Source organism: Carcharodon carcharias, chromosome 13, assembly GCF_017639515.1.
Source record: "Carcharodon carcharias isolate sCarCar2 chromosome 13, sCarCar2.pri, whole genome shotgun sequence".
Classification (NCBI taxonomy): Eukaryota; Metazoa; Chordata; class Chondrichthyes; order Lamniformes; family Lamnidae; genus Carcharodon; species Carcharodon carcharias.
This window is the reverse complement of record NC_054479.1, coordinates 76,866,647-76,890,202: the sequence shown is the minus strand read 5'-3', so window position 1 is coordinate 76,890,202 and position 23,556 is coordinate 76,866,647. Positions and strand designations below refer to the sequence as shown.

Genomic DNA, 23,556 nt, shown 5'->3' with positions numbered 1-23,556 from the left:
ATAGGAAAGGGGTGAAATATAAGATGGTTTAAAGGGTGGGGCGGGGTGTTGTTGGGACAAGAAGTCAGTCATAGGGGGAGATAACCAAAAGATGTCACAGACAAAAGGACAAAGAGGTGTTGAAAGTGGTGATATTATCTAAAGGAATGTGCTAATTAAGGGTCAAAAGCAGGACAAACAAGGTACAGATAGCTCTAGTGGGAGTGGGTAGGGTGAAGCAATACTAAAAAGGCTAAAAGATAGAGATAAAACAATGGGTGGAAATACATTTAAAAATAATGGAAATAGGTGGGAAAAGAAAAATCTATATAAGTTATTGGGAAAAAACAAAAAGGAGGGGGAAGAAATGGAAAGGAGGTGGGGATGGAGGAGAGAGTTCATTATCTAAAATTGTTGAACTCAGTATTCAGTCCGGAAGGCTGTAAGGAGCCTAGTCGGAAGATGAGGTGCTGTTCCTCCAGTTTGCATTGAGCTTCACTGGAACAATGCAGCAAGCCAAAGACAGACATGTGGGCACGAGAGCAGGGTGGAGTGTTGAAATGGCAAGCGACAGGGAGGTCTGGGTAATGCTTGCAGACAGACCGAAGGTGTTCTGCAAAGCGGTAACCCAGTCTGCATTTGGTCTCTCCACTGCAGAGGAAACCGCATTGGGAGCAACGAATGCAGTAGACTAAGTTGAGGGAAGTGCAAGTGAAATGCTGCTTCACTTGAAAGGATTGTTTGGGCCCTTGAACATGTCCTCCTTCTTCCTTAACCGAGGTTTTCCACGCACGGTGGTTGACAGGGCCCTCAGCCGTGTCTGGCCCATCTCCCGCGCATCCGCCCTCACGCCTTCTCCTCCCTCCCAGAAACATGATAGGGTCCCCCTTGTCCTCACTTATCACCCCACTAGCCTCCGCATTCAAAGGATCATCCTCCGCCATTTCCGCCAACTCCAGCATGATGCCACCACCAAACACATCTTCCCTTCACCCCCCCAGCGGCATTCTGTAGGGATCGTTCCCTCCGTGACACCGTGGTCCACTTCTCCATCACCCCCTACTCCTCAACCCCCTCCCACGGCACCTTCTCATGCAACTGCAGGAGATGCAACACCTGCCCCTTCACTTCCACTCTCCTCACCATCCAAGGGCCCAAACACTCCTTTCAAGTGGAGCAGCATTTCACTTGCACTTCCCTCAATTTAGTCTACTGCATTCGTTGCTCCCAATGTGGTTTCCTCTACATTGGAGAGACCAAACGCAGACTGGGTGACTGCTTTGCAGAACACCTTTGATCTGTCTGCAAGCATTACCCAGACCTCCCTGTCGCTTGCCATTTGAACACTCCACCCTGCTCTCATGCCCACATGTCTGTCTTTGGCTTGCTGCATTGTTCCAGTGAAGCTCAATGCAAACTGTAGGTACAGTACCTCATCTTCCGACAAGGCACTTTACAGTCTTCCGGACTGAATATTGAGTTCAACAATTTTAGATCATGAACTCTCTCCTCCATCCCCACCCCCTTTCCGTTTCTTCCCTCTCCTTTTTGTTTTTTCCCAATAATTTATATAGATTTTTCTTTTCCGACCTATTTCCATTATTTTATAAACGTATTTCCACCCATTGTTTTATCTCTACCTTTTAGCCTTTTTAGTATTCCTTCACCCCACCCCACCACCACTAGAGCTATCTGTACCTTGTTTGTTCCGCTTTCTACCCTTAATTAACACATTCCTTAGATAATATCACCACCTTCATCTCTTTGTCCTTTTGTCTGTGAAATCTTTTGGTTATCTCCACCTATTGCTGGCTTCCTGTCCCAACAAGCCCCCCCGCCACCCCCGGCCCCCCACTTAAACCAGCTTATATTTCACCCCTTTCCTATTTTTACTTAGTTCTGTTGAAGGGTTATGAGGACTTGAAACGCCAACTCTGCTCTTCTCCGCCAATGCTACCAGACCTGCTGAGTTTTTCCAGGTATTTCTGTTTTTGTCGTGGATTTCCAGCATCCGCAGTTCTTTGCTTTTAAACCATTTGATCTAACCTTTCCTCATAGCTAAAATTCTCCATTTCTAGCAATAATTGGTAAATCATCTCTATCTTTTCCAGTGCATTCGCATCCTTCTATAATGTGACAAGAACTGTATGTGGCCTAACTAATGTTTTATAGAGTCCTGGCATAACCTCCCTGCTCTTGTATTGCCTCAGCTAAGAAACAAAAGCATCCCTTCTTAACCACCTTATCTACCTGTCCTGTTGTCTTCAAGGATCTGTGAATATGCACTCCAAGGTTCTTCTGTTTCTCTACACTATCCTACTATTTATTGTGTATTCCCTTGCATTGTTTGCCATCCCCAATTGCATTACCTCGTGCTTCTCATTGAAATTTATTTAACATTTTTCTGCCCAAATGACAGTCCTTTGGTATCTTCCCTTTGCTTTTTACATCAAGCACACTCAATGATGGTCAGAGCCTCTGCAATTTTCTCCCATGTTTTTCTTAGCAACGTGGGATACAATTCATCTAGGCCTGGTGATTTATCCAGTTTCAAAGATGCTGAAACCCTTATTACTGCTTATCCCATTCAATATTTCATGCTCCTCCTCCTTAACTACAATATCTGCATCATCCCCCTCTTTTGAGAAGGCAGATACAAAGTATTCATTAAGAGCAATGCCCATTGCTTTTCCCTCTATCCGCAAATTGCTTTTTTGTTCTCTAATCGGCCCTACTCTTTCTTCTGTTACCTTCTTGTGGGTTCATGAATTTGAAAACAATTTGTGTTTTCCTTGACTGTATTTGCCAATATGTTTTTGTGTCCTCTCATTGCTTTACTAGTTACCTTTCTTAATTTCATCCCTGCACTTTCTGAACCCCTCTCAGCTTTCTACTGCACTGAGCTCTCGGTATCTGACATAAATTTCCTTTTTTTGCCTTATCCTACTCTGTCTGCTCTTGACATCTGGGGGCTCTAGATTTGAAAGTTGTACCCTTTTTCTTTCTGGGAACATATTTGTTCTGAAGCCTCCCTATCTCCTCCTTGAATTTAAAGCTTTCCCTCCTGCGCCATCTCTCTAGCCATGCATTCTATTTCTGTACCCAAGATCATGTGGCACCAGAAATAACCCAGAGGCTACTACCTTTGAAGTCATACTTTTTAATTTCTTTCCTAGCTTCCAGAGATCTTCCCTTTCTATCTGTGTAATTGGTACTGATATGGACCGTGACTTTTTGCTGTTCACCCTTCCCCTCAGAATGTTCTGCAGCTGCTCAATGATATCCTTGACCTGGCAACATACCATCCTAGAGTCACATCTATGGCCACAGAAATGCATGCCTGCTCCCTGAATTATAGAATCTCCAATCACTATTGCTTTTCTGATCATCCTCCTCCCCCACCATACAACTGAATCGCCGATGGTGCCATGAACTTGGCCCTGGTTGTGCTCCCCAGAGGAACCATCATTCTGACCATTATTCAAAATTGAATGTTAGGGAGTGAGATGCACTCATGGGACTTCTGCATTACCTGCCTGGCCCTCCTTGACTGTCTGGTGGTTACCCATTCCTTCTCCGTCTACACACGCTTAAGATGTGGGGTGACCACCTTCAGAATTGTGCTAGCCATGTAACATTCAGTCCTATGAATGCACTGCTGTGACTGCAGCTGCTGGTCAAGCTCCTGGTCAACCTTGAGCCAGCGATACTTCTTGTACATGTGATTGTCCAGAACACAAGTGTCCTGTAGTTCCCACATTGCACAGGATGTGCATTCAATGTAGCTGAGATCTCCTGCCATGCCTTTATTAGCCTACTATCTAATCTTACCAGAAATAAACTTAATTTTTGTCCAGATCAGGCACAAATCTTATGGATGAGCTACGCGCCATTCAACTCCTTCCCTTGTGCGGACACCATTTTAGATGTTTAACTTGCCTCCCTAATGTTCATGCTCCCTTATCTCTCAGCTCTCTGATTCAACTTAGCTCATTTTTTTAGTTTTTAATTTTAGTTTTTAAACCAACCTCTTGACCTAGTTGAAGTTATAGACAGGCTAACGGAAATGTTTACCCTCATCAGCCCTCCTTGAGATGTGATGTCACTTTGCAAATTTTTTTCCTGCTGTGATGTTCATCTCGCTCTACTGCGCTTCTATTTAAATCCTTGAGGCATTCCTGTGATTTTCCTCGTTCTCCCAACTCTTTGCTGAACTTCTGTTTAAGTCCACGGGACATTCCCATGGCTCTCCTCACTCTCCAGACTCTGAGGTAGGAACAAGCAATTTGGGTAGGAGAAGGCCCGTGTGGTGTATAAGCATTGATGTAGACTAGTTGGGCCACACGACTGTTTTTGTTGTTAAGATTCTCGTATAGACAAATAACTTTTTAAAAGACTGAAATCCTCATGATGCCAATGAAAAGAAAACCAATGGACAAGATTTCACTTTTAGAAATGCTTACTGTAACAAACCAACTAAAGTAAACATCATTCAAACATCAACAAGTAAATGGTATTTCAATTAAAAGGTAAATTTCACAAAATATTCGGTACAACAAAAATATGCCTTACAAGCACTTCCCGCACAAATGTGGCACCATGTGCAATCTCAGTCTTCACAACTCAGCTTTCAGTGCATAGGATCCCTTACTTCCCACTTAATGGATTTGGCCCTCGAGTCACTTTTGCTGCAGCCGTATTCTATCTGAAGTTCCCTTTAATGGTTAACACCCAAACAACGCATGCCCCTGTGGAACTTCTTCAGCCATGTTCACAACAGTTGTCATGGCACAGAAGCTTCCAGAGACCCCTTTCTCCAATCCTTTTAAATGGTCTGGTTGGCTCTGGCAAAACTGAAGCCATAGCAGTGGCCTTGTCCAATCCGCAGTCGTTACTGTCCCTGTCTTCAGCTTTCATAAGAACATAACGTAAGAACTAGGAGCAGGGTTAGGCAATTCAGCCCCTTGAGCCTGCTCCACCATTCAATACGATCATGGCTGATCTCATTTTGGCTTCAACTCCAATTTCCCACCCTCTCCCCCATAACCTTTCAACCTGTTACTAATTAAAAATCTGTCTATCTCCTCCTTAAATTTATTCAGCATCCTGGCATCCACTGCACTCTGAGGTAGTGAATTCCGGAGATTCACGATCCTTTGAGAAAAGTAATTCCTCCTCACCTCTGATTTAAATCTACCACCCCTTAGCCTAAAACTATGGCCTCTCATTCTAGAATGCCCCACAAGGGGAAACATTTGCTCCATGTCTACTTTGTCTGTCCCCTTTAGCTTCTTATATACCTCAATTAGATCTCCTCATAAGACAAGCCCCGAATCTCTGGAATCAATCTAGCGGGTTTCCTCTGAATCCCCTTCAATGCAACTATATCCTTCCTTAAGTAAGGGGACCAAAATTGTGCACAGTACTCCAGGTGTGGTCTCACCAATGCCTTGTACAGTTGCAACAATACTTCCCTATTTTTATACTCTGTTCCTTTAGCAATAAATGCCAAAATTCCATTTGCCTCCCTTATTACCAGCTGTACCTGCTTTCTGACCTTTTTGGTCACTTCTGACCTTGCAAGAAATGCCTTCTCTGCTTCCCTCAACTGCAGGTTCTGTTCTACACAGATATGTGTAGAACAGAACCTGTGGGTTCTGAGATCAGTTGATCTGTAATCAGTTGATCACGTGAGCACTTTCCAGAAGTTTAAGGACACATTGCCAGAGGTATCGCACTGCTGTAAATTCTGTGAAAAGTGATCCCATAAGCTAAACTCTAAATTCAAGGGATGGACAGTACTGGAGCTTTGTGGCATTGTGAACATTGGAGGAAGCCAAAAAAGGGGAGCAGTGAGCAAGTTTGTATTAATAATACTTCTTCTGAAGAAGTATAAACCCTGGGCTTGGACATGCTAATGGTACTCTCTTGAAGCACTGGATAAGCTGAGGACAGGATTGTATGTTTTTAAATATATTTTCTTTGTAAAAACATTGTTCTTTAGTTATCATTCATATTAAAATATGTAAAAGCAATGATTTTGTGTGGAGAAGTGACAGGAAGAACTGTTCCACTGATACTTTGTGTAAAAGGGTGCTGTAGATGGAAGGAGCGGTAACATTTTCTGTAGCTTTCTGTTTCCACTCAGGAACATGCACGGGAATGAAATAGAAGACAACAAAGTTCTTATTGCTCACAAGCTGTTATTAAAATAGATGCACCCTAGACCAATTTAATGGGAATTGGATTCTTCAGATTTATGTACCTGGCATGACACAGATTTAGCGATCATTGAAATTAAAAATGCTTCCATTTTGATATCCCATTGTCTGGTAATTTCCTTGGCCCACCTAATGGTTTAAATTTTTCTTCGCTGTTGCTGTTTATTATATATATAAAAAGGAATTTAAATTTTTGTTACGAAAGACTCATTTTATTTGGTAAGGGCAGGTATATTTATTACAGTTTTAATCTGATTTTAGCATTTGGGGATTTCTGTTCCAGGGAAGCAAATGTTACATAATCCTATGGTTGTCCTACTAGAAAGTTAGCCCAGATAAGAAGATACTGCATAGTGTCATTGATGTAGGATTATATCTGATATAGATGAAATGCAGACTTTTCCCTCATGATACATTTTCAATCAGAATCATAGCTAAATGACTTGAATGTGCCAAAAGCCACTGTGGAGATAGAAGCATTATTCATAGGCAGAATTTTGCCCTTGGCGGGGGTGCTGTTCGGGAGGCTGACCACCACCTGCGATCGGGGCCGGAAGGCGATTTCACGCTGGTGGGCCAATTAAGGCCCACCCAGCGTGAAACGTTTGTGGCAGCACTGCCTATGTGGGTGGAGGAGGAAGGCGGGCGGGCCAAGTGTGAACTTCGCGCATGCGCCCAAGTGAGCGCTTGAAACAATTTTAATAAAGAAAATAAAAATGTAATAAAACATGTCCCCTCATGCGACTGTCATATGAGCAGGGACATGTTATTAATTCAATTGTTAAACTTTTATTTTGTTTTTATTTGCTTTTGGAAACCTCACCCTGCCCGTGGATGAGGTTTCCAAAAAAACGCAAAGGCCGCTTGACCTTTTTGCCTGCCCGCCGTTAGGTTGGACGGGCAGTGAAAATTTTAAGTTAATTGATTATTTAATGGCCTTAACAGGCCTTTTAATTGTTGGCGGGTAGGCTGCTGACTCCGGTGCTTGCCCACCTACCAAACTATCGTGCAACTGCACGTTGGCATCGGCACGCTCGATCAACATGAACGTGTGTCATTTCATGGTCAAGCGGGTCAGGCGCCTGCCCGCCAAGTGAAAAATTCTGCCCATAGAATCTTGGAATTTTACAAGACAGAATGAGGCCATCCAGTTCACTATGGTTGTACTGGCTCTTTGAAAGAGCTATCAAACTAGCCCTGCTACCCTCTTCTTACCCCATAAAGGTTTTCCCTCCAAGTATTTATCCAATTCTCTTTTGAAAATTATGATTGAATCTGTTTCCCCCAACCTTTCAGGCAGTGTGCATTGTAGATGAGAACAACTTGATATGCAGAAAAGTGTTTCCTCCTGTCACCTCTGTTTCTTTTGCAAATCACTTTAAATTTGTGTTCTCTGGTTTACTGACCATCTTGCTGGAACTAATTTCTCCTTATTTACTCGATCAAAAGTTGGGTTTCTGATTTCATTGCTCATTTATACTGTCAGAATCTGCCTGTAGTGTAAGAGCACAAGAAAAAGTCAAAAGGCAAGAAAAGACCAGTCAGACCAAAGAGTCCCAAATCCTTGGACACTCCAACTCAGCTGTCTTTTAGATGGTTTAATGTGTTTGACCGTATCACATACTTGATAGATTATTCTAAATGTTTATTGCATTTTTGATCCTTTTTCTTTCCATTACCTGTGTAATATTACTTGATTTAAATTTGTCTCCTTTGACCATACTGTATGACCTTATCTTGAAGTAATATTCTGCATTCCTTTATCCTGAAATAATATCCCTGCGTTCTTTTATCCTGAAGTAATATTCTGTATTCCTTTACCTTGGAACTAGTATCCTGTATTTCTTACCTTGATAATGTTCCATGTTGTTTATCTTAGGTAATATCTTAAAGCAATCTCCTTTACATGAGTATCATTCCTGTATACTTCGCCTAACATGTTGCTTGATTGTGAACTAAAACAAAATTGATATCTATGCTGGGTCATAGCCTATGAGGGTGTTTCTCTTCTGAGTTTTTGATATGAGAGAGGCAGATGCAGGCACATTTCACAGGATTGTCCCTTATTTTTCCTGTTTGCCCCATGACCCATAATACCTCTCCTGGTATACCCTTTGTCCCGTCTTTCCAGGGCAGTGATTTAGGAGATTGCTAAAAGTCACTTCTTGCCTTTGCCTCATTATTTTCCTCTGAGCGTGTGCAGTTCTTGGTGCTCTGAAAACACCCACTCCTCCACATTGACCCCCCAGCTCCCATATCTGTCCTCTTTTCCCCATTTCCACATCTCTCAACCAGGTACCATGCTCTCCCCACCCCTCACTCCCACATCTCTCTTCCCCCTCTCTTTCATGCATTGTCCAAGTGTTCCTTATTTTTTCTCAACAGTTGTTCACCCTGAGCACAAGTGAATTTGAGGTTTGTTGATGCAGTCTAATTGGCAGTTTTTGTTTTTCTTTCCTCTCCCACAGCTTCAACACAGGGTCCCTCAAAGTGGCCTCTGCTTTGATCAATAGCAAATCACTGCCCAATTGTAACAAGCTATGCGCACAAACATCTGCATAACCAGAGCTTCAAATTGTGGCTACATAATTTATCATTCTATTTTTTTATTCCCGAGTTGTACTGGAATAAATAGCTGATGTGCCAATACCTGGTGTTCTGATTCCATTCCGTTCCATCTTCCAATCCCATTGATGTGCAGTTTGTGAATTTTGCTTGATTCATCTGCATTTGAAAGTGCAAAGTATGAAAAGCATGGAATAAGTGATCTGGTTGACCTCAATTCTTCAATCAGCTGAGTTTGCAGAAACTCGTGAGTCCAATGTAAAAGGTAATTTGTACAAGGGATGCAATAGAGAGATTAGCAAGTTATAAACACCTTATTTTATAAAATGTGTAAGTTATGTAATTTGACTTATTGAATAACAATGAATGTAACTAATAAAATCACTTATTTTTTCATAGCTAAATTCTCTTCATACAGAACTAGCTAAACAGGTCGCTGACACAATGATATTCCCAATGATACAATTCAGGGAAAGGGATCTCACAGGTAATGTTGAACATTAGCTATTTCTTGGACTATTGGATTCACCTTGGGAATGCATAATATTTAGTACCTTGCATTGCTTGACATGACAGCATTTGTCACTGAAAAAAATTTGGCTGCGCAATTACTGCCAGGAGCTTTGTTTACCTGTCAAATAACTGTCAACCATTTCAGGACAGGTTTATTTGTTGAAACTTAATAGACCAGGGCCTTAAAATTTCCCATGGAATACTAGAAAACAAACATTTAGCACAATTCTTTGCTTTATGACTTCAGTCAGGATTAATGCACTTGTATCCCATGGTATAATGTGTTAAGGCCTGAAAATTCAGTATGGGCTGTTGCCTGTTCCATTTACTGCCAGCTTTAGGTTTTTTGTTCCAATGGCCTTCATATAGCACAATAAAAGTTTACAAGATGTGTTCTGTGGATGGAAAAGCCCCTGTTCTTTTGCGTTTGTGACCTGCTGATGAAATTGAGTAGAACCAGAATGGGAAACCTGAGTTTCTTAAGAATGTGATTTCATTAGCAGTAATTAAAATTAACAGCATATCATAGACCACTTATAAGAATGTTTCAGTGCTTTTTGAAAATCCAGTGAATAACCCACTTGGAAAGTTTACTAATCCAACTGTACAGTGTTTCAGATAAATGGCTCCAAGGTGGTTGCAAGAGTCATGCTTTACTCATGTAACTTGCAAATGTATTTCCCTCTTAGTGCACAGGCTGTCTGGTTTACTCTTAGAACACACTGACCTTCAGTGCAATGATGACCAGTTCAAGACAGCTAATAGGAAATTCATCATAATTGTATATTAAAAGACATTTAATCACATTATGAACAAACCAAGTGACATTCCTAAGATATAATGCTGTTATGACTGTAGCAATTATAATACTAAAACCTTGGCTTTTGTTTGCTAATTGAGTCACACACATTGCAAAAACAATCAAGTGCAGCCTATCATTAATTTGAAGTTGATTAATTCAAATTACTGAGTAATGCAAAAATTGTTTTGCTCCTATTACATTGTTCAGCTGGAATAACTGCACAATTTGAATTTTGTTTGTGTACAAATAAAAAAAGATTTTGTATTATCAGGCCTGCACAGCATTATACCCTGTTTCACTCTGCTAACGTTTGTCATGCCCATGTATGTTACTGGATGAGATTTAGGGCATTGTGCAATATGAGACACAACATGTAAAACAAAGCAGAAATGTCTACATAATAAATGTTTACAGTGCACAATGTACCATGTGAGCAACTGATATACAGAGCTGAAAAAAAGCAGCTCATGAAAGCATCCTAGATAAATGATACTCTGTGATGTAAACTTAGCCACTTCACGTGATTGGACTTTTTCAAAACTATCACCTTTTGGCGTGTGATCAACACTTCACAACAAATGGAAAGTGGAATGTAGTTAAAATGGATATTATTTATTTCAGTGAGACAAAGTTTACATAATTAGGAAAAAAGCCTAGAACAGTTATCTTTAACCACTAATTTGACAGTTCCTCTTTTTCGTTTACATTTCCATTCCCTTAGAATTGCACCTGTTGCGATTAATTGTCATGTATTTAGTTACAATCCCTTTAGAGACTACCAACTTAAAACAGAGAATTTCTGACTGACCGACTAAAAGAACCAAAGGGCAAGATTTCACATTTTAAGGCTTTTTAATAATCCAACTAAATTAAATATAGATCAAACTTTATTTAATAGGTCACTAATATATCAAACTAAAGGAAAGGTACTTTCCTTGTACTAAGACAACAAATATGTCTTACAAAACCTTTTCACCATACTCCGTGTTTCTGGCAGAAATGTAATATTACAGGCACCATCCCATAGTCACTCCCAGCACCATGAGCAGGATCACTTCTCCCCGCCTCTCCAGGTCGAAACCTCGTGTCCTTCGACAATCGTTCCACTCCCCCTCCCAAATTTTCTGAATCTGATTGTCACCAGCGAGGCATACCTTGGGATGCACTGTTTCCTAAATCTTTAATAGTCTCGTTTGTTCTGTTCCCTTTCTTCTGAACAGAATCCAAACTCTCAACAGTTATCAACACCCTGGGGGCTACCATTGTCTAGAATCTGATCATATAAATACTGTGGCTACAAGAGCAGGTCAGAGGCTGGGAATTCTGCGGTGAGTAGCTCACCACCTGATTCACCAAAGCCCGTCCACCATCTACAAGGCCCAAGTCAGGAGTGTGATGGAATACTCCCCACTTGCCTAGATCAGTGCAGCTCCAAAAACAGTCAAGCTTGACACCATCCAACAAAGTAGCCCACTTAAGCGGCACCCCATCCATTACCTTAAGCATTCACTCCCTCCATCACTGATGCACAGTAGCAGCAATGTGCACTATATAGAGGACACACTGCAACAACTCACCAGGGCTCCTTTGGCAGCACCTTCCAAATCCATGACCTCTACCACTTCGAAGGACAGGGAAGCAGACACATGGGAACACCACCACCTGCAGGTTCCTTTCCAAATCCCACACCATCCTGATTTGGAACAATATCACCATTCCTTTACTGTCACTGGGTCAAAATCTTGGACGTTCCTGCCTAACAGCATTGAGGGTGTACCTACACCACATGGACTGCAACAGTTCAAGAAGGCAGCTAACTGTCGCTTTCTCAAGGGCAATTAGGGATGGGCAATAAATGCTGACCTAGCCAGCGATGCCCACAAATAACAAATGTAAAAAAGCATACTGCTTGATCTGTAGCGTAAAACAAATGATGTGGTTTCCTGCAGTAGTAGCTTCTTTGTCTTCACACCTTAAACAGCAGTTTTTTTTTGAGAGATACTGTGAAGAGGTGTTTAAAGATTAAAACTTACAACACTCCAATGGGTTTCTGTTTGAGTTGCTCCCCCATGGCAGCCGGATCACATGGACATGTCTCCAAGCTGAGGCATTTATCCGGAATTCTTAACTTTGCGTTAAAGGTAAATTTTACAATATAACTGTTTTGTAGAATCCATTGTGATGATAATTTGTACAAAGTTGCTTTTATATTTGTACAAAGTTCTGTAAGGGGCCTATTTTATTGATTGTATAAAATCAGGACAAAAACGTATAGCTGGTTAATGCATTTGTGTCAGCCAATGACTTAATGTTGATTTTTTTATTTAATAGCTGTTTCTGACCGTATTTATTTCAGTTAATTTTAAATATCCTATACTGAACATTACTATTTTTATTATTTTCAGAAGTAAGCACTTTAAAAGATTTGTTTCTTCTTGCTAGTAATGGTATGTATATTTTTTCATTTCTAGTTTTGTTAATTTTTAGTTATTTGCATATTCAGCCATGGTTTCTTTTTGGAAATGGGTCTTTCACAATCATCATACTATAAAGTCATACCATTTGACTTGCCAAGTTTTAATGACTAATGACTGACATTACCACATTTTTTAATTCTTCCATGGGAAATGGGCCAGCATTTGTTACCCATCCCTGATTGCCCTTGAACTAAAGTGGCTTGCTAGGCCATTTGAGTGAAGTTCAGAGTCAACCACATTTCTGTGGGTCTGGAGTCACATGTAGGCCAGACCAAGTAAGGATGGTGGATTTCCTTCCCTAAAAGACATTAGTGAACCAGATGGGTTTTTACAACAATCATTGGTAGTTTCATGGTCACCATTACTGAAACTGCTTTCAGTTCTAGATTTTTTAATTAATTTATTGAATTTATTAATTAACTAAATTTAAATTCCAGCTACCTTAGTGGCTGGAACCAGTGTTCCAGGTTAGTGGGAACCTGTGTTCCCAAGGCATTAACCTGGGCCTCTAATTTACTAGTTCAGTGATATTACCACTGCTCCATCATCTCCCCTTAAAATTTTATGTGAAACCCTATTATGTAGAACCCTTTACAACCAACAGGAAGCAAAGATTTTCATTGTCAGTCTAAGATGAATTCAAACTACCTTCTGATGATGAATGATTGCCATTTGAAATGTCCACGAGCACGTTCAGGACTGGCTGATGTAATGTTCCTTATTGTCCATGCAACTTTGGTACTTGTACTGTAATCCGTCTCTCAAACATGGAATTGAATCTCCTTATGGCTCTGAAGGTTCCTATGTATGTGACATTTTATCTGGTTCAATCCAGTTCCTACAAGTGCAGAGTTCATGACATAAATTCATGTTCTGAATTGTTTGAGTATGAGGTTATAGCATATTTAAAAAATTGCACTAATCCAGTTAACTGTGGAATAACGTAGAGTGAGCTTTGTGCATTATCTGTCCTTTCTCTGATGTTTAGTACTGACCCGGGGGAAATCACTCCCTCTCTGAAAGTGTTCGTTGATCAAAAAACAAGTTTCTATGCTATGATTAGAAGTTTATGGTGTTTCAACAAGGTTTTTGTGTAAGATCGAGGCCTTCTCTTCAGCCATCAAGATCTGTATTGGGAGAGATGGAGGGGGAGGGATGGTTGCGAACATAGCCTGGAACGAGTGAGAAGTTGAGTTTGAAAGGAGTGGAGCTTGTAGAGCTGAAAGAGTTTAGAGATAGGAAGGGTGTGAGATTATGGAGGGATTTAAACATGGATAATTTCACACATAAGGCTTTTATGGAACAGGAGCTGATGTAGATTCATGAAAAATATTGCCTGCATATAAAAGCTGTACGAGCCATCAGATTTTAATCAGTAGCTTCAGTATCACCTGAGCACAGTACCCTGCATCAGAAATCTTTTACCAGGTTATTATTGTCAAGTAAATTGACTTTGTAAGTCTTTGATCTTCTAATAGAATAGAATTCTGACATAAATTACATACTTAATTTGGATCTTAATTTGCTAACATGGTTCAATTATTTCTGATATCCATGTACATATATTTAAAAGTAACAATACTAAGTGTTATAAATTGGAATCAGTTGTGCCTGTTATTCAGGTGTAAAAGGCAGAACAATTTAGTGGAATTGTCTGTATCCAATCTGCACAGGTATTGGGGTCTTAACTAACTTTGTTAGGCTACTTAAATATATAAATTGGGGACAAACACCTGTTAGAGGTTGCCTTTGACAAGTTGGTAACTAATGAACAGAGCAGATGTTTGGTTTGATTGTATCAGAATTCTTCCACTACTTCAACAATCTCTGCTTTCCTAGCTCTGATTTCAAGTCGACCCTTAATTCCTCAGTCACAGACTTCAAATTAACCTTGGTTAACTGTTCCAAGATACCAAGGGATAAATGCATTCTCTCCAAAAAGATCTGAATATTAAAGATAGCCACATTGATTACTAATGAATCCATCAAAAGTAAATGTTTGTTTAAATTCTGGAAAATTCTAGTCTACCCATCTCAGCATTTTGTGATCTTGGATAATCCCCCAGTTTGTTACAACCCCTGTAGAGATTGATAACTTTTTAAAAAGAAAGGAATCCCCACAAATCAATGGAAAGGAAACCATTAAGCAAGATTTCACTTTTTAAGTAACTTTATAGTAACAAACCAACTAAAATCAACATAATTCAAACGCTAATTAACAGGTGAAAAAATTTTCAAATAAAATGGTAAATTTCACTTTATGTATGCAGTGTAATAAAGATACGCCCCATGTAGTTACAAGCACTCGCATTACTTCCTGGACAAATGTGGGACCACATGCAATCTCTCAGTCTTTCCAACTCGACCTCTATGAAGAATCTCTCATTTCCCACTTGAATGGTTTGGCTCTTGACTCTCATTCACCAACAGCCATATTTCACCTGACACAGTCAACACCGACAAGATGCACGTCTATCAACCCTCACTTGGCTTGCAACAAACCTGATGGCACAGAATCCCCAGAGACTTCTCCAACCCTTTTAAATAGTCTGGTGGACTCTGGCAACACTGAAACAGAAGCAATGAGCAATCCGCAACCCCTTGCCCTTCCTCAATTCAGCTCGTTCCCACTGCATAACACACAGTAACAGTCTCTGCTCTATTCTCAGACCTGCTTCAACACCAGGATCTGTTCAAAGACAGGCAAGCAGAAAACTGTTCCATTCGGAGAGAACCTTGCTTGTTGCTTCTTTACACAAATTCTCAATGTGTTCTGAACTGCCAAACGGAAAACACGGATCCAACAGAGGGCGCTGATGAGAAGTGACTGAAGCATTCTGGGAGAAGTCATCGTAGTCACCACGACTCAGGAGGGAATCGAGGAGAAGGACTCTTGCACTCAACAGGAGGAAGGGCATCTAACAGAGGGCGTGGTGAGAAGTGACTGAAGCATTCTGGGAGAAGTCATCACAGTCACCACGAATCAGGAGGGAATCAAGGAGGACCCACTGTCAAAGAACGGAATAGCCCCAAACATTACATTGCTGTAGTGTTTCCATCCCTCCCTCGTCCTCAAACCTAAAAAAAAAAGAGGAAGAGGCAGTGCCTTCAGGATTGCACCAGACCTTTGAGGGACACTCTTCGGAAAGTGGATTTTAAAGAAAAAGCCACTGATTGGTGAGTAAATCCTGGGAGCAGACTCGGAGGGAAGAGCATCGAAACAGTGAGTATAAACCTAGCTTACCTCAGGGTTTTGCGGCCTTGTCTCTAGGGAGCAGACTCGGAGGGAGGAGCACCGGAGCGGTGACCTCAGGGCACAGAGTAACTGAAGCCAAAAACTGAAAAAGTGACATCACAGGAAAGCTGTGACCTGATTGGTTGGTAGGAAATCTACACCAAATTTGAAAAAAAAAACACTGCAAAGCTAATTAATAAATTAATTATCTAAGTAGAGATGGCTGGGCAGGCGATGTGCTGTAGCTGTATGACGTGGGGGCTGGCAGATCCCATTGCAAGCTGCAGTGATCACATCTGTAGCAAGTGTTGGTTGCTGGAGGAACTCCGGCTCAGAATTGATGAGCTGGAGTCTAAGCTCTGGACGCTGCGGCACGTCTGGGAGGGGGAGAGTTACCTGGATGCTTTGTATCAGGAGGCGGTCACACCCGGTAGATTAAGTACCTCAAGTCCAGTCAGTGGTCAGGGTCAGCAGGGTGTGACTGCAAGTGAGGCAGGTAGAGGGATCCTGTGTTCAGGAACAGAGGAGCCTCAGCTCTTGAACTTGTCCAACAGGTATGAGGTACTTGTTCCCTGTGTGGATGAGGAAGAGGGCTGTAGGGAGGATGAGCCAGCTGACCACGGCACCGTGGCACAGGAGGCCATTCAAGAGGGGGGAGCAAAAAGACAAGTGGTAGTTGTAGGGGATTCTATAATTAGGGGAATTGATAGCTTCCTTTGTAAGCAGGATCGAGAGTCCTGCATGGTATGTTGCCTGCCCGGTGCCAGGGTGAGGGACATCTCTGACCGGCTTGGAAGGATATTGGAGAGGGAGGAGGAGAATCCACTTCTTGTGGTCCAGGTTGGGACAAATAACATAGGTAAGACTAGGAAAAATGATCTGTTTGGGGATTTTCAGGAACTAGGATCTAAATTAAAGAACAGGTCCTCAAGTAATCTCCAGATTACTATCCAAGCCACGTGCAAATTGGCATAGGGACGCGAGAATAAGGGAAGTAAACACGTGGCTAAAGGAGTGGTGCGGGAAATAGGGATTCCATTTCGTGGGGCACTGGCATCAGTATTGGACAGGAGGGATCTGTACTGTTCGGGCGGTCTCCACCTGAACCGATCTGGGACCAATGTTCTAGCGAAAAGGGTAAATAGGGTGGTCAACAAGACTTTAAACTAGAAAGTGGGGGGGGGAGGGAAGGGTAAAACTCCAAGAAATATGACTAATGGGAAACAAAGCAGCAGGTTAGCATGTGTGGGGGTGGATTCAAGTTCATGGAAAATTATGAAAAAATTGAAAAGAAAGGAGAGCCCAGGAGAGGCTATTAAAGTCTCCAGAACACAAAATAGGACAGAGTGTTTGGAAAGGGCTAGGAATCTAACTTCAAGCACATCAGATAAAGAGACGACAATGAGAAAGGGGACGGGAAATACAGGACTGAAGGTGTTGTATCTGAATGCACACAGTATACGAAATAAGGTAAATGAGCTTGTGGCGCAGATTGAAATTGGCAGGTATGATGTGGTGGGCATTACGGAGACATGGTTGCAAGGGGATCGGGATTGGGAGCTAAATATCCAAGGATATACATCCTATCGAAAAGATAGGCAGGTTGGCAGAGGGGGTGGGGTTGCTTTGTTAGTAAGAAATGAAATTAAATTGATAGCAAGAAATGATGTAGGGTCAGATGATGTAGAATCTGTGTGGGTAGAGTTGAGGAACCGCAAAGGTAAAAAAACCATAATGGGAGTTATGTACAGGCCTCTGAACAGTAGTCCGGATGTGGGGCACAAGATACACCAGGAGATAGAAAAGGGCGTGTAAGAAAGGCAAGGTTACAGTGATCATGGGGGATTTCAATATGCAGGTAGACTGGGAAAATCAGGTTGGTAGTGGATCCCAAGAAAAGGAATTTGTGGAATGTCTACGAGATGGCTTTTTGGAGCAGCTTGTGGTGGAGCCCACTAGGGAACAGGCAATTCTAGATTTAGTGATGTGTAATGAGGCAGATTTGATAAGGGAGCTTAAGGTGAAGGAACCCTTAGGAGGAAGTGACCATAATATGATAGAATTTACCCTGCAATTTGAGAGGAAAAAGCTGGAATCAGATGTCACGGTATTACAGTTGGAATAAAGGCAACTACAGAGGCATGAGGGAGAAGCTGGCCAGAATTAACTGGGAGATGAGCCTAGCAAAAAAGACAGTGGAACAGCAATGGCAGGAGTTTCTGGGAGTAATTTGGGAGACACAGCAAAAATTCATCCTTAGGAAGAAGAAGCATACTAAAGGGAGGACAAGGCTGACAAGGGAAGTCAGGGACAGCATAAAAGCTAAAGAGAAAGCATACAATGCAGCGAAGAGCAGGGATTGGGAAGTCTACAAAGACCAACAGAGGACAACTAAAAAAGAAATAAGGAGGGAGAAGATTAAATATGAGGGTAAACTAGCCAGTAATATAAAAGGAGATTGCAAGAGTTTTTTTTAGATATATAAAGGGTTAGAGAGAGGCAAAACTGGACATTGGGCTGCTGGAAAATGACGCTGGAGAAGTAGTGGGGACAAAGAAATGACGGAGGAACTGAATAGGTACTTTGCGTCAGTTTTCACAGTGGAAGACACAAGTGACATCCCCAAAGTTCAAGAGAGTCGGTGGGGGGCAGAGGTGAATATGGTGGCCATTACCAAGGAGAAGGTGCTAGGAAAACTGAAAGGTCTGAAGGTGGATAAATCACCTGGACCAGATGGATTACACCTCAGAGTTCTGAAGGAGATAGCTGAAGAGGTAGTGGAGGCGTTAGTGTGATCTTTCAGGAATCACTCGAGTCAGGGAGGGTCCCAGAGGACTGGAAAATCGCTAATGTAACCCCCCTGTTTAAGAAAGAAGTGAGGCAAAAAACGGGAAATTACAGGCCGATTAGCCTGACCTCAGTCGTTGGTAAGATTTTAGAGTCCATTATTAAGAATGAGATTTCAGAATACTTGGAAGTGCATGGTAAAATCGGGCAAAGTCAGCATGGTTTCATCAAGGGGAGATCATGCCTGACAAATGTGTTAGAATTCTTTGAGGAGGTAACAAGTAGGTTAGCCAAAGGAGAGCCAATGGATGTTATCTACTTGGACTTCCAGAAGGCCTTTGACAAAGTCCCGCACAGGAGGCTGCTCAGTAAGATAAGAGCCCATGGTGTTAAAGGCAAGGTACTAGCATAGATAGAAGATTGGCTGTCTGGCAGGAGGCAGAGAGTAGGGATAAGGGGGTCCTTCTCAGGATGGTGGCTGGTGACTAGTGGAGTTCTGCAGGGGTCAGTGTTGGGACCACAACTTTTCACTTTATACATTAATGATCTAGATGAAGGAACTGAGGGCATCCTGGCTAAGTTTTCAGATGATACAAAGATAGGTGGAGGGACAGGTAGTATTGAGGGGGCGGGGAGGCTGCAGAAGGATTTGGACAGGTTAGGAGAATGGGCAAAGAAGTGGCAGATGGAATACAACATGGGGAAGTGTGAGGTCATGCACTTTGTTAGGAAGAATAGAGGCATAGACTATTTTCTAAATGGGGAGAGAATTCAGAAGTCTGGAGTGCAAAGGGACTTGGGAATCCTAGTCCAGGATTCTCTTAAGGTTAACTTGCAGGTTGAGTCGGTAGTTAGGAAGGCAACTGCAATGTTGGCATTTAGTTCGAGAGAACTAGAATATAAAAACAGGGATGTGCTGCTGAGGCTTTATAAGACTCTGGTCAGACCACATTTAGAATATTGTGAGCAATTTTGGGCCCCATATCTCAGGAAGGATGTGCTGGCCCTGGAGAGGGTCCAGAGGAGGTTCACGAGAATGATCCCAGGAATGAAAGGCTTAACATATGAGGAATGTTTGAGGACTCTGGGTCTATACTCGATGGAGTTTAGAAGGATGAGGGGGGATCTGATTGAAACTTACAGAATACTGAAAGGCCTGGATAGAGTAGACGTGGGGAAGATGTTTCCATTAGTAGGAGAGATTAGGACCCGAGGGCACAGCCTCAGAGTAAAGGGAAGACCTTTTAGAACAGAGATGAGGATAAACTTCTTTAGCCAGAGAGTGGTGAATCTATGGAATTCATTGCCACAGAAGGCTGTGAAGGCCAGGTCATTGAGTGTATTTAAGACCGAGATAGATAGGTTCTTGATTGGTAAGCGGATCAAAGGTTATGGGGAGAAGGCGGGAGAATGGGGTTGAGAAACTTATCAACCATGATTGAATGGCAGAGCAGACTTGATGGGCCGAATGGCCTAATTTCTGCTCCTATGTCTTATGGTCTAACACAAACTGACCCAATCACCCTGAAATTAGCTTTCTCATTTACTCTTTGCTTCTTAGCTGTTCATCCCAGTGGCAATCCCTCAGGTTACATGGGCATTTCTTGGAACCTAATGATGTCATAATAAGGAAACCAGTTACCCCTGTTCCAGAATATTCTGCGGCCCACTTTGGTTTGAAAGGGACATTGTGCTTTTCCCAGCACTTGGCTCATCACAGGATACAATTCTAAAGGGAGTTCTGCAACAGAGAGACCTAGGGGATGGGGACCTGAGCAGGGAGACACAAGAGAGGGAAACAAAGATAGAAACGAAGGACAGAAAAGTAGAACTCAGAAGTGGAAGGCAGAGGAAACAAGGGCTAGCAGCAAAAAGGGCCATATGACAAAAAAGATGTGTAAAAATGTTAAAAAGACAAATCTAAAGGCACTGTATCTGAATGCATGGAGCATTCACATAAGGTAGACAAATTAACAGTGCAGATAGATGTGAATGGGTATGATATGATTGTAATTACGGAGGCATGGCAGCAGGGTGACCAAGATTGGGAACTGAATATCCAAGGGTATTCGATACCCAGGAAGGACAGGCAAAAAGGAGGAGGGGTGGTATTGTTAGTTAAGGGTGAAATCAGTGCAATAGTGAGAGAGGATATTGGCTCAGAAAATCTAGATGTAGACTCAGTCAAGTTAGAGCTAAGGAGCAACAAGGGGCAGAAAACATTAGAGGGAGTTGTCTTTAGGCCTCTTATCAGCAGTGGTAAGGTAGGGGATGGCATTAAATAGGAAATTAGAGATGCACTTAATAAGGGTGCTCCAGTAATCATGAGTGACTTTAATCGGCATATAGACTGGGTAAACCAAATTAGCAATAATACTGTGGCCGATGAATTCCTGGAGTGCAGACAAGTTTTTTTTGGACCAGTACATCGAGGAACTAACTAGGAAACAGGCTATCCTAGATTTTGTATTGTGCAATGAGAAGGGATTAATTAATAATCTTGTGCAGGGTCCTTGAGGGAAGAGTGATCACAATATGATAGAATTCTTAATTAGTGAAGCCGTATGATTTGAAACAAGGGTCTTAAATATAAACAAATGAAACTAAGGAGGTATGAGGAGTCAGTTGGGCTATGCTAGATTGGGGGACTTCATTAAAAGGCATGACGAGTGGGTAGGCAATGGCTAATATTCAGGGAGCAAATGCTGCATCGCAACAGTTATACATCCCTTTCTGGCGCAAAAACATGACAGGAAGAGTGGCCCAATCATGGCTAACTAAGGATAGTATTAGATCCAAAGAAGAGTCATATAAAATTGCCAGAAAAAGTAGCAAGCCTGAGGATTGGGAGCAATTTAGAATTCAGCAAAGGAGGACCAAGAGATTGATTAAGAGGAGAAATAAAAGAGAATGAGAGTAAACGTGTAAGGAACATAAAAGCAGACTGTAAAAGTTTCTGTAGTATGTAAAAGGAAAAAGATTAGTGAAGACAAATGTAGATCCCTTACAGTCCTAAACAGGAAAATTTATAATAGAGACCAAGGAAATGGCAGAGCAATTAAGCAACTACTTTAGTTCATGGAAGAAGACACAAACAACTTCCCAGAAATGCTAGGGAACCAAGGGCCTAGTGAGCAGGAGGAATTGAAAGAAATTAGCATTTGCAAATAAATAGTGCTGGAGAAATTAGTGGGACTGAAAGCCGGTAAATCCCCTGGATCTGATAATCTACATACCAACGTACTAAAGGAGGTGGCCATGGAAATAATTGATGCGTTGGTTGTCATCTTGCAAAATTCTGTAGATTCTGGAACAGGCCTGGCAAATTGGAGGGTGGCAAATGTAAACCCACTGTTTAAAAAAGGAGGAAGGGAGAAAACAGGAAATTACATAACGGTTAGCCTAACGTCAGTAGTAGGGAAAATACCAGAGTCTATAAAAAGGATGTGACAACAGGAGGCTTAAAAAATACCAATTAGACGGTCAACATGGATTTATGAAAGGGGAATCATGTTTGACAAACCTGCTGGAGTTTTTTGAGGATAAAACTAGTAGAATAGATATAGGAGAACTAGTGGATTTGACGTATTTGGATTTTTAGAAAGCTTTTCATAAAGTTCCACATAAGAGGTTAGTGTGCAAAATTAAAGCACGTGGGATCGGGGGGTAATATATTGGTATGGATTGAGAATTGGTTGATAGACAGGAGACAGAGTAGGAATAAATGGATCTTTTTCTGAGTGCAAGCGGCGACTAGTGGGTTACCGCAGGGATCAGTGCATGAGGCCCCAGCTATTCACTATTTTATCAATGATTTAGATGAGGGACCAAATGTACCATTTCCAAGTTTGCTGGAGACACAAAACTAGGTGGGAATGTGAATGGTGAGGAAGATATAAAGAGGCTTCAAGATGATTTAGACAAGTTGAGTGAATGGGCAAATACATGGCAGATGCAGTATAATGTGGATAAGTGTGAGTTTATCCACTTTGGTAGGATAGACAGAATGGCAGCGTATTATTTAAATGGTGATAGATTGGGAAATGTTGATGTACAAAGGGACCTGGGTGTCCTTGTCCACCAGTCACTGAAAGCAAGCAAGCAGGTGGGCAGTTGGGAAGGCAAATGGTATGATGGCCTTCAATGCAGCTGTACAGGGCCATGGTGAAACCACACCTGGAGTATGTGTGCTGTTTTGATCTCCTTACCTCAGAAAGGACATACTTGCCATAGAGGGAGTGCAGCGAAGGTTCACCACACTGATTCCTGGGATGGCAGGATTGTCATATAAGGAGAGATTGGGCCGACTAGGCCTGTATTCACTGGAGTTTAAAAGAACGAGAGGATCTCATTGAAACGTATAAGATTCTGACAGGGCTGGACAGACTGGATGCAAGGATGATGTTTCCCTTGGCTGCGGTGGGGGGGTGTGGGGATCTAGAACAAGGGGTCACAGTCTGAGGATATGGGGTAGGTAATTCAGGACTTAAATGAAGAGAAATTTCTTTACTCAGATGGTGGTGAACCTGTGGAATTCTCTACCTCAGAAGGCTGTGGAGGCCAAGTCACTGAATATATTTAAGAAGGAAATAGATTTCTAGATTCTAAAGGTGTCAAGAGGTGTGAGGAGAGAGCGGATGTATGGCGTTGAGATAGAGGATCAGCCATGATCATATTGAATGGCGGAGCAGGCTTCAAGGGCTGAATGACCTACTCCTGCTCCTGTTATCATGTTTTTATGTTTCTAGAGGTAAATGTACTCAAATCATTGCAACTGGCAGAGCAGGTTGAGAAAACGGTTTAAAAGGCAAACGGACTTTATAGATAGAGGCATAGAGTACAAAAGCAAAGAAGTTGTGAGGAACCTGAATAAAACACTAGTTCGGTCTCAACTGGAATGTTGTATCCAATTATGGGTATTGCGGTTTAGGAAGAATATGAAGTCTATAGATGGTGCAGAAAAGGTTTGCAAGAGTG

At 41.9% G+C, this 23,556-nt stretch overlaps 1 protein-coding gene across 1 annotated transcript in view; it reads left to right on the top strand.

The window, feature by feature from the left end:
* The window catches only part of appl2 (adaptor protein, phosphotyrosine interaction, PH domain and leucine zipper containing 2), a 719,236-nt gene that overhangs the window by 618,981 nt on the left and 76,699 nt on the right, over window positions 1-23,556 (top strand). The window contains exons 5-6 of the mRNA XM_041202616.1: window positions 9,165-9,252; window positions 12,486-12,527. Of these exons, the coding sequence (XP_041058550.1) occupies window positions 9,165-9,252; window positions 12,486-12,527 (130 nt within the window). The remainder of the gene's footprint in view (window positions 1-9,164; window positions 9,253-12,485; window positions 12,528-23,556) is intronic.